The sequence below is a fragment of the Elephantulus edwardii genome, unplaced genomic scaffold (genome assembly GCF_000299155.1).
Source record: "Elephantulus edwardii isolate Elephantulus edwardi_28Jun2011 unplaced genomic scaffold, EleEdw1.0 scaffold00176, whole genome shotgun sequence".
NCBI lineage: Eukaryota > Metazoa > Chordata > Mammalia > Macroscelidea > Macroscelididae > Elephantulus > Elephantulus edwardii.
The window spans coordinates 3,122,465-3,132,609 of NW_006399926.1; the positions used below are offsets into that span (position 1 = coordinate 3,122,465).

A 10,145-nucleotide genomic window follows, 5' to 3' on the forward strand; every position below is an offset into this window, starting at 1 on the left:
AAGCATGTATTACTTTTACAAAAAGGAAGAAGACAAAAGCCCCAGAGGAGTTAACTAAGAAAACTGAGAAAGGTCCCTGGGAAGGAGAGGAGAGCCCTGTGTCCTATCTCTAGGCTAATGCCCCAGGTGAAAAAGGGAGGTGGCAAAAACTGGGCACCACTCGGGGCCAAGGAGGCTACATGCAGATCCCAGGAGGACTGCAAATAAGCCCTGTGGCTGGCTCTGATGTTGTGGGGGTGTGCATCAGTGAGCACTAGCAAGTCGTGTAGAAGACTGATGTGTGCCTACCACTGGGAACAGTTCAGGGAAAGCATGTGTTAGTGGATGCCAAGGGATGGGAGGAGTCAGCTCTGCTCGCCCTGGCTGTTTGTTCGGATGGAACCGTACTGTCACCAGCCAGAGGGACCAGTGTGGCCATCCCAACACTCGTGCTTTGTGCATCAGCTGGAGAAGCCAGGAGCTAGCAGCAGTCAGTGCTCTCCCCTCTCCCCAGAGGCTGGAGCTACCCAAATCAGGGCCGCATCGCAGACTCTACCCAAGCTGAATCCTCTTTTGCCCAAAGACTGGAGGAACCTGGCCTTTCTACCCTCTGTTCTCCCCATTGGGCATCAGTTCTATCCAGGACACACTCCTCCCTGATCTGTACCCTGGTTTCAATACCCTTTACTGAGGATTTTTTTTTTTTTTACATTTTTCCACCAGACATTAGGAATTTGCAACTTTAGCATATTTATTATCTATTTATATAATTTATAATATAATTTATATATATTTATTTCAGTGATTCTCAGAGATCTGAGGGTTAAGGAACAGCCAATTCTTGATATTAAAGGGATACATATGCTAAGGTCAGCCAGGCTGGGGGGAACTCCAGGTCTCATGTAATCTTATTGGGGTCCTTGCGAGCATGCCAAAAACCTGGCCACCAGAACAGATGAGGCCCAAGATGAGGCAGGCCTGACGCACCGCTCAAAGCGGGATCCACATGCCACTCATTCATGGTCAATCACAGCTGGCCCCAACAGTCTTGATGGAGGGTGGACTGGGTGCTAAAGAAGAGAATGGGAAGGTGAGAGACAGGATCTGCCACACACTGCAGCCAAACCTTGTGTTCCCTACTCTGCCCACCTGAGCGTCACCAGCTGCGAAGAGGAGGCAGTTCTCTGCCATTAATCCAGTAGCTCTTTGATACACCAGCAGCAGAGAAGAATGTAGGCGATTTCCTTCAAGGTCCGCTGTAGGCCCTCCCACCCTGTGCCCATCTTCATGACAGGTACTCGGAGCCCAGCATCTCGCAGGACTCCTCCGAGGGAGAAGGGTAGGGCCTGGGCTAAGGGCTGTGTCCGTGGCTGCATGTGGGCAGCAGCTCTGAGGAAGGGTGGGAGGTGACCTCCAGGGCCTTTTATCAACACCGTTCCCCCCACACCCCCACCCCCCTCCGGCCTCATGACTAGAGACACAAAGGGCCCAGGGTCCAGCAAAGGAAGGTTCTGGCCTGGGAACAGGCTGAGTCAGCCCCTGTCCATGGTGGGTGGGGTTGGCGGTAGGAGGACCAGGCTTGTCTTTTATCCTCCCCACCAGGCCAACTCAGTTCCCCTTCCCCTTCCCTAAGCCTTGATAATGTGGGTGCTCTGCTTGGCTGCACCTTTTCCCCAGGGTAAGCATTACTCTCTGACCTCTGGGGGGCTCCCATTGAAGCTGGTGTCAAGACCCACCAATGAGTGTTCCTTTCTAGCCTGTGTGGCGTCACCCTGGGCCCCTTAGGATGAGCAGAATTTGGCCCATTTTAGCTTTGTCCATCCCCTGCAGCAGGCAGACACAGCAAAAGCAAGGGCACAGTTAGAAACGTGGTTTATTGGAGGTTACACCGCAGGACAGCCACCTCCCCTCCCTCCCAAAGAGGGCACAGGTCATGTGCGGGAGTTCCGCTCCTCATCCTCATTTTCCAGTTGGTAAGCCGGGCGGTAGGTGGGGTATCCTCCGGGGCTCAGGCACTTCAGGGCTGGGTTCTGAACAGTGTTCTCCCGGCTCCCCAGTGATGTGTACCTGAAAGGGAGAGAATGGAGGACAAGTGTGTGGTGAGGGGCTCTTCCCATCTCAGCACCCCCACGTCCCTACTCTTCCCCCAACACTCTTACCCTCGGTCATACAAGATACAGTAAGGGACAAACAGTTGACGCAGAAAGTCCCAGATGTCTCTGTAGGTCCAGTCCTGGGAGGTCAGAGAATCAGAGTCATCACAAATAACCTGACTCCCCTCTCTCACATTTGCCCATGCTGTCCTGGAAGGGGCCCACCGTTCAGCTCCCTTGACCTCTGAGGCATGTTATTATATCTGCTGTCTGATTCTCTGGTATGTCTAGCTCTATGGAAGCTAGCCAATGATAAAGAGAAAGCCTTCATTCTTTCCCCCTCTCTATTGCCAGTCTCCCCTCCACTATTTAACAGAAACTTTCTATAGTCGTGGAAATTCCCTATATCTGTGCTGTCCGACAGGACTACTGAGCTCCAAAATGTGGCTAGTGCAACTGAGGTCCTGGATTTTCAATTTAATTTTTTTAAATTGAGATATAATTTACATATTGCAAGACTCCTCTACTTAAAGTATACAGTTCAGTGGGCTTTGGTCATTTGTATTAGCTTTAATTAATAAAAATTTAAATATTAACTATTAAAAAAAGCAACCCAACTCATTGCTGTCAAGTTGGAACTGACCCTCCAGTGGATTTCCAGAAGCTGTAAAGAGCATGTGAAGAGATTGCTTATCTTTCTCCTACAGAGCACCTGTAAAGAGCATGTGAAGAGATTGCTTATCTTTCTCCTACAGAGCACCTGGTAGCTTTGAACTGACAGAGAGGTGTCACCTTTGGATTAAGAGCTCAACTTCCTATGGACTAGGTTATGCCAGTTATTTAAGTTATTTAAGTGTAAGTAAATAGCTAGGGTCTTCCTCTCTTTCACCAACCCTCCACCTTTCCTAGCATAATGTCTATCTATTTCCAAGGACTGGTTCCTTCTGAAAATAGATCCTCAATAAGATGGATTAACACAGTTGAGTTGACTACCACAGTGAGTTTGAGCATGATGGAGATTATAAGAATGGTGCAGGTTAAGGGCAGGGTTCAGCTCTCTGTTCACAGGCTTGCTGTGAAGTCGTACTTGACAGCACCTAACAATAACAGCAACAAATATCTAGAGACCACTATCGTATTGGACAGCACAGTTCTAACTCATTGTTCTGCTCATGGTGGAGTGCACAATGCCAGCCAGCCAGTTGTTGTTGTCAGGTGCCACTGAGTTGATTCAGACTCATAGCAGCTCCATGTCACACGGTACAGAGTGGAACTGCCCCCTAGGATTTCCTAGGCTGTCATCTTTAGAAGCAGATGGCCAGGTCTTTCTCCTACAGAAAAGTTAGGTTGGTTGTAAATTATAATCTTTCACCTAGAAGCTCACCAGAGCTCAATGAAGATCAGTCAGAAGACTGAATGAACAAGGGTATGGCCCCTCCCTTGGACTAAAGGTCTTGTTCACTGTTTCTGAAGCTGCTGGCTCCCGGCCCTCTAGCTTTTAAGGAGTCAGGGTGCAGTGATGACAGGGATAGCGGTTCCCCCATTACCAGCAGTGGGTTGACTCGCATGAATGAAGGCCAGCCTGGGTCCGTGGGGCTGAAGGGAAGCAGGCTGCAGGAATATGGGTCAGTGCGGCGGGTGCCCATCAGGACGGCCTCCAGTTGGGGATGCCGTGCCTGCAGCTCACCCAGAGCCTGTTTCATGTCCCCCTGAGCCTCCAGTACATGCAGATTATACCTTGGGAGGGAAGAAGGAGATGTGGAGGTCAGGAGTGAGCCCTGCTAAGTCCCTCCTGGAGCCCAACCCGCAGGCTTCTAATACCTCTTGATGGTGTCCTGTAGAAACTGCTCCAGCTCAGGGAAAGGGGCAATGCTTTGGATATACAAGATCTGGAGGGGTTCTTGGACATCTGGGCATTTCCTGAGAAGGGATACACAATAATTATGGTGGGGAATGGAATTAGGAGGTCACCACGATTACTATCCTCCCAGTCTACCCCAGACACTCCTTTACTCTCTGCTTCCAGGATTGAGGAAGAGGAGCAGGGGGATCAGGGTGCCTTTCAGGGTATAGGCTTACCTCCTAACAGCTGCGTGGAATAGGTGAAGGAGGGCAGTGCAGTCCTTGCCCCCATTGAAGCCCACGCAGAGCTGGGTAAGGGTGTACTGAGCCAGGCCCTTTTCAATGGTCTGCAGGGCGCCTGCCACTTTTTGTCCCAGAGGAGATCCTTCCAGGTAGGCAGAGAAGAAGTTAACAGATAGAAACACAGGTCTATCAAGAGGGAGTGGAGGTTACACTACCCTTGCCTAAAACCCCCCACTACCCTCCCAGTGTTCCCCTAGGATCAAGTCCAAGCTCCTTCATGCCACCTATTGGGGCCTGCAGAGTTAGCCTCTGTGTGCCTTCAGCCACTGATACCTCACGTCAGTCTTGCCCTCAGTGCCTTCGCTAGGTGGCCTGCTTCCCTTCTATTCCCTTAAAGCTCATGCTGTTTCCTTTCTGGGTCTTGCTCATACTGGTCCTCTTGCCTACTTCTAGCCTCATCAAACCCTCCTTATCCCTCAGCTGGATGCCACTTACCCAGAGGAGTCTTTTTTAAAAAGTTTTGAACTGTAATATAACTACTTAAACAGTTCCAATTAACTATGTTACTTTCCATTCATAACTTTTTTTAAACATCAGAAATGTTTTCATTTTTATTCTATTGTTGCATTTTCTTCTCCCTTCCCTCCTTCTCCCTCAGCCCTCCCCACAATTCAGCCCTTGTTCCATACTGTTGTCATACATATAATGCCAAATCATCCATTCCTTTCAGACAGTTCTTCCCCTTATCTGATCTAATGCAGTGTTCTTTATCTATCCACTCTTTTCCCATTCTCTTCCCAACTCCCCCATTCCTATCCTATTTTATGACAGCGGTATCATTATACAGCATTTGTCACTCAGCATAATGTCCTCCAGGCCTCCTCATATGTGTAATGTTTTACAATTTCATTGTTTTTCAGTGCTGCCTAATATTCCACTGTGTGAATGTACCATGGTTTTTCTGCCTATTCATTTGTTGGTAGGCACTTGAGTTGTTTCCATCACTTTTACTATTGTGAATAGTGCAGCAGTAAACATGGATGTGCCTACAACTGTTTGAGTTATGGCTCTGGTTTCTTTAGGGTATGTTCCCAGTAGTGGAACTGCTGAGTCAAATAGTATTTCTTATTTCCAACTTTTTGAGAAAGCGCCAACCCACCTTTCATCGTAGCTATACCATTTTACATTCCCACCAGCAGTGAATAAGAGTTCAAATCTTTTTTTTTTTAAATTGTATTATTCTTACGTGTACCATCAAATCAGATCTGACTGGTACAGGAGGAGATTGCCCCCTCCTTCTCCAGCAGAGCATCTGAAGAGTTCCAATCTTTTGACAACCTTGCCAGCATGTACTGTTAGCTACCCAGTTGAACTTTGTTCTTGTTGCTGAGAGGAGCCTCCTTTGACCCCATTTCAAGGTTGAGCTCCCTTGTGGAGCCCCCTCCTCCCTCACATCACTGGAATGATGTCCTGTTTAATGTCTAACTTTCCTCCTAAGCCAGCTCAGTGGACTAGGCAGGCGATTTGAATCATCCAGTTGCTCTGTAGGAGAAAGATGAGCAATCTCCTCTGGTGAGATTTACAGCCTCTGAAAGCCCACTGGAGGGTCTGAATTGGTTCTGACTTCACAGTAAGAATTTTATATTTTTCCTGTTAAACTAATGTCCCCTTATGAGTAGAGCAGACATTTATCCTATTGAGATATATGTTATTTAGCCCAATACCCATAAGTAGCTATTTTCTACTCTCCCAAGATTTATGAAAAGTCCCCAATATTCCATACATCCCTGAGACCTTCGGTGGCACCAATGGCTGGTTCCAACGGCTACCGGAGGTGGCCCTAACCTGATTCGGTGAGTTTGTACACAGCTTCACTGGCCTGCTCCACAGCGTTGGGCATGTAGGGGACCAGTGATCCCTGGGGAAGACGGGCTGTCAGGTAGGCCAGACCTTCCTCCAAAGGCTCTTCCTCTTCTGAGTCCAGGGTCAGTTTCACCTGGTAGTAGTTGCTGCTCCAGTCAGGGTAGGAACCGAGGCCAAGTCTGCGCCCAAAGTGGGCCTGGGCCTCCGTCAGGATGGGGGCAATAGAGGCCTCATCAGCGGCCACATACAGCTCCCGCAAGTGGAACTGAACAGCTGTGTTCTGGAACAATCCCTTCAGCCCCTCCAGTGCTCGCCGTAGAAGCTCCGGGATGCCTGGGAAGAGGTAGACGTTTTGGACAGAGACCAGTGGGAACTTGAAGGGGCGGCCGGTTCGAGGATCAGTGCCGTAGTGCAGGCTGGCAGAGGAAGGCACCAGAGTCATCTTCTCCCGGCCCTCCCCTCCCAGGGCTTTGATGGCGGCTTCCAGCTCAGGGTGTGGCTTCAGCTCATCCCCAAAGGCCTGTGCCACTGCCTCAAAGGTCACGTCATCATGAGTGGGGCCAATACCCCCTGCTGTGAGGACATGAGTGAACTGCCTGGAAAATGAGGTGACCTCAGCTGCAATGGTGGCTACCTCATCAGGTACAACAGAGACCCGGCACACCTGGACCCCCAGGGAGCGCAGCGTCCGGCACAGAAAGTAGGTGTTGGTGTCCTGAGTGTGGCCCTGGATCAAAAGGAGAGGAGGCAGAGAATAAGAATGTCAGTACTGCGGGGACGAGGGCACAAGGAAGAGATGACAGCTGATTGATGATAGGTACTCTGTTATTTGGGGAACACCACTATTACAGCCTTCAAGAAGCCTAGACTGAGTATAAAAGTAGAAAAAACCTTCTGGAATGAAGTTAGTGATCTACCATGGGCCAGCCTGCCGCCTTTGCACTATGTCTCTGACCTCACCTGTGGTAATCAGTCAATTTAATAGTCCTTGGCTGGCACAATGGTTAAGTGCCGGACTACTATCTGAAAGGCTGATTCTTTGAACCTACCTAGAGGCATCTGGAAGACAGGCCTGGAGATTTGCTTCTAAAAGGTCACAGCCTTGAAAATCCTGTGGAGCAGTCCTACTCCATAGACATTCAGATCAGCAGAGTCAGGATCAATTTGACAGCACTTAGTCCACTGTCTCACAATCCTGATCTTTTCCCCTAGTTTCAGTCCCTTGGCTACAAGTGCTTGTGGGATGCCTTTACCATATCCCTGGCTGTTGTCACTTTAGTTAATGGCAACCCTAGGTACTGTACGTCCATGGACCTCACAGGATGAGGCAGTATGCATCCTGCTAATTTTCCTTGTGAAGTTCTCCTCATTTGCTCTTTCTCTTTCGCCCCACTGCCAACAAGTAGATCCTTGGTACCTTTCACCTTGACAATGGCAAGAGCCTTTCTGGCCAGGCTACTAGCCTCCTATCACAACAGTCTGTCCAGGGCCTCCCGAATAACCTTCCTAATGCCTCACTGTGATTGCATCACTCTTGGGCTCAAAAGCTATTTGTTGTTTCCAATTTTATACAGAATAAAGTTCAAATTCCTCTGCAGAGTATTTGAGGCTGCCTCTCTATAGTGTGTGGCCAATTTTCTTTCCTTAAACCATCTCCTTCTGATTCCCCACAGAGGATTTAGGGGTTTTGATTTTGTGCTCTGGAGTAAAAGTGAATGAGGCTGGAATCCCAGTTCTACTACTTCAAGCTGTGTAACCAGGGACAAGTTTCTCAACCTCTCTGAGCCTAATTTTATAATGTTTGCTATTGTTTTTGTGTTGTTGAATCGGAACTGACACATATCTGACCCTCCAGTAGGTTTTCAGAGGCAGTGAATCATGAGAGGACACTGTCCATCTTTCTCCGGTGGAATATCTGGTGGATTTGAACTGTGTGCCTGTGATATTGCAGCACAGCTTCTTACCATAAGGTTATATATTCACTTATTCATTCACTCACTGTTGCCAAATCAGACTGGCCTATAACTGATCCTCCACTGAGTTTCTAAGGCTATAAAGCACATGCCAAGAGATCTCCCATCTTTCTCCTGAGGCACTGATGGTAGATTGAAGTGCCAGAGAGGCTAGGTCTTTGGGTAAGCAGCGCAACTCGCGATAGACTATCCCACCTGAGCTTTATAATCTATTAAGTATAATCAATTAATTTAGATTTACAATGAATCACCAACCTCATAGTTTGGTGGTGAAGATTAGTAAAATCTTGTAATATAATAAGTGTTTTTGGGCCCTATTAAGCAATCAAAAACAACAAAGCAAACCCACTGCTGTAGAATCCACTCCAATTCAGAGACCCTATGTGACAGAGTAGAACTGGCCACAGGTTTCTAACGCTGTCAGTCTTTACAGAAGCAGACTGCTACATCCTTCTTCAAGGAGTGGTTGGTGGGTTGAACCTCTGACCTTTTTGTTGGCAGTCGAATGCTTTAACTACTTTACTACTAAGGCCCTTCATTTAATAAATAAGGGTCGGCGTTACTATTAAAAGGAGCTCTGGTGGCTTAGTGGTGAGGAGCTGTGCTTCCAACCCACAGGAAAGAGGTTCAAATCTATCAGCTCTTCTGCAGGAGATGGATGGTCAGTCACCTCCTGTGCAATTTACTGCTTCTGAAAACCTGCTGGAGGGTCAGCTCTGGGTCAGTTCCAACTTGACAGTACACAACATTACTATTTTTTTTTCCAATGTTCAGTTTCCTTTAATGACCCCTATTCTCCCCGAAGGGCAGGTGCAGGCAGCGAGGTGACAAGCCGTTGGCTCACTTAACATTACTATTAAAGGGAGTTCTGGTGGACCAGTGGGTAATAAGTTTCCATGCCAACCCAAAGGCATGCAGTTTGAATCCACCAGCTGCTATGTGGGCAGGATGGTGGTGGGGGTTATGTAAGAGGAGGTGAGGATGGACAGTCAGCCATGCTAAGTTCCAACTCAACAGCAATGAGAGAGAAGAGAGATTACTACTAAAGGAGCTCTGATGAGGAGTGATTTCTCCCTTCTAGTGTTTTCCTTCTGTTTTATTTATTCACATTGCTGGTGCCAAATTAAGTGGCTACAACTCTCAAATAAACAATATATGTACTTGTATCTTATCTAGGCTTTGGATTCCCTGTCATATATGGAATTAGGGATACTTCCCTAACCACTGAGCTTGGCCTACTGCAGGGGCTTGCTTTAAGTTTTTCGACAGAGTAATTAAGAGAATGAAAGTCCTATTTCCTCCAATATTTGGGACTCCCCCGTGACCCGACTGCGGCGAGATGGACCCACTTGGTTCATCCTCAATGTTAGGGAGTCATTAGAGAGACACCTAATGACAGGAGAATGCCACCCCTCCCCCGCTTCGTCCCAGACGCACCTTAAGGATCTCATCTCCAACAATGATGATGCCAGCCGTCACGCTGCGCCCTGGGGAAGTTTCAGAAGACCTAGAAGTCATGGTCTTGCTTTCTCTGCCCCTCTGCAAGGCCCTCCAGTAGCCACCCAGACCCCGAAATAGGGGTCGTATGCACTGGGGTCCTGCCAGATCTACAGGGAACTGGGGGCCATAGCCTGGGAAAGGGGGTCGAGAAAACCTGGAGGAGTCAGAAAGAATTATGAGGGAGAGCATTCTTTTGCATCCTTTCCAACTAAGCTCTTGACAAGCGACTCCTTTATTCTTGCCTCTTTAATACATATATTCTCAACCTCTAGCCCCTGCTCATTTAAATATGTCCTCTAAGCCTGCCGCTAGTCTCCCGTTTGCGTCTCCGAACACCTACCCCTTTAAATGTACTCCTTTAAATGTCTAACCAGTTACCTCTAGTGTCTGAACTACCACAACAGGCATCTTCAGTATAAATGTTTCTTCTCTTGGGGCATCTGCCCCTTTAAATAAATGTCTGTTCTATCCAGGGTAGTTATTTAAATGCATTCCCTCTCTTAACCACCATCAGGACTTATTGCTTTCACTTTCTCTTCCAGTCGTTCGCACCCTTGCTAACCGAGAAGCCCCCTTTTCCATCAAGCTTTTGAATATAGAATTCTTCCAGGGACTCACTCACCTGCCTCTTTCGCCCCTTCACCCGGTCTTT

The 10,145-nt window shown here is 48.1% G+C and overlaps 2 protein-coding genes across 2 annotated transcripts; both read right to left on the minus strand.

Annotated features, from left to right (window-relative positions):
* Window positions 1-1,169: 1,169 nt before the first annotated feature.
* Window positions 1,170-1,355, minus strand: LENEP (lens epithelial protein). The gene has a single exon (XM_006895827.1). The coding sequence runs from the start codon at window positions 1,353-1,355 to the stop codon at window positions 1,170-1,172; it is 186 nt and encodes a 61-aa protein (XP_006895889.1).
* A 479-nt stretch (window positions 1,356-1,834) lies between these two features.
* Window positions 1,835-10,145, minus strand: FLAD1 (flavin adenine dinucleotide synthetase 1). Its single transcript, XM_006895828.1, has 8 exons — window positions 10,116-10,145; window positions 9,431-9,647; window positions 6,003-6,747; window positions 4,152-4,299; window positions 3,894-3,992; window positions 3,620-3,809; window positions 2,139-2,212; window positions 1,835-2,046 (listed from the first exon to the last, which is right to left on the minus strand). Exons 2-8 carry the CDS (start codon window positions 9,509-9,511, stop codon window positions 1,911-1,913), a joined length of 1,473 nt encoding a protein of 490 aa, XP_006895890.1. The 5' UTR covers window positions 9,512-9,647; window positions 10,116-10,145; the 3' UTR covers window positions 1,835-1,910.

Bases quoted from the DNA above. Each gene is read 5' to 3' on its own strand.
- LENEP (XM_006895827.1), bottom strand. From the start codon at position 1,355: ATGCAGCCACGGACACAGCCCTTAGCCCAGGCCCTACCCTTCTCCCTC.
- FLAD1 (XM_006895828.1), bottom strand. From the start codon at position 9,511: ATGACTTCTAGGTCTTCTGAAACTTCCCCAGGGCGCAGCGTGACGGCT. The intron at 4,300-6,002 runs GTTAGGGCCACC...CCTACCTGGAAG, and splicing joins GTACAAACTCACCGAATCAG to GATCTCCTCTGGGACAAAAA. The intron at 2,213-3,619 runs GTAATGGGGGAA...CTGACCTCCCAG, and splicing joins TGCGAGTCAACCCACTGCTG to GACTGGACCTACAGAGACAT.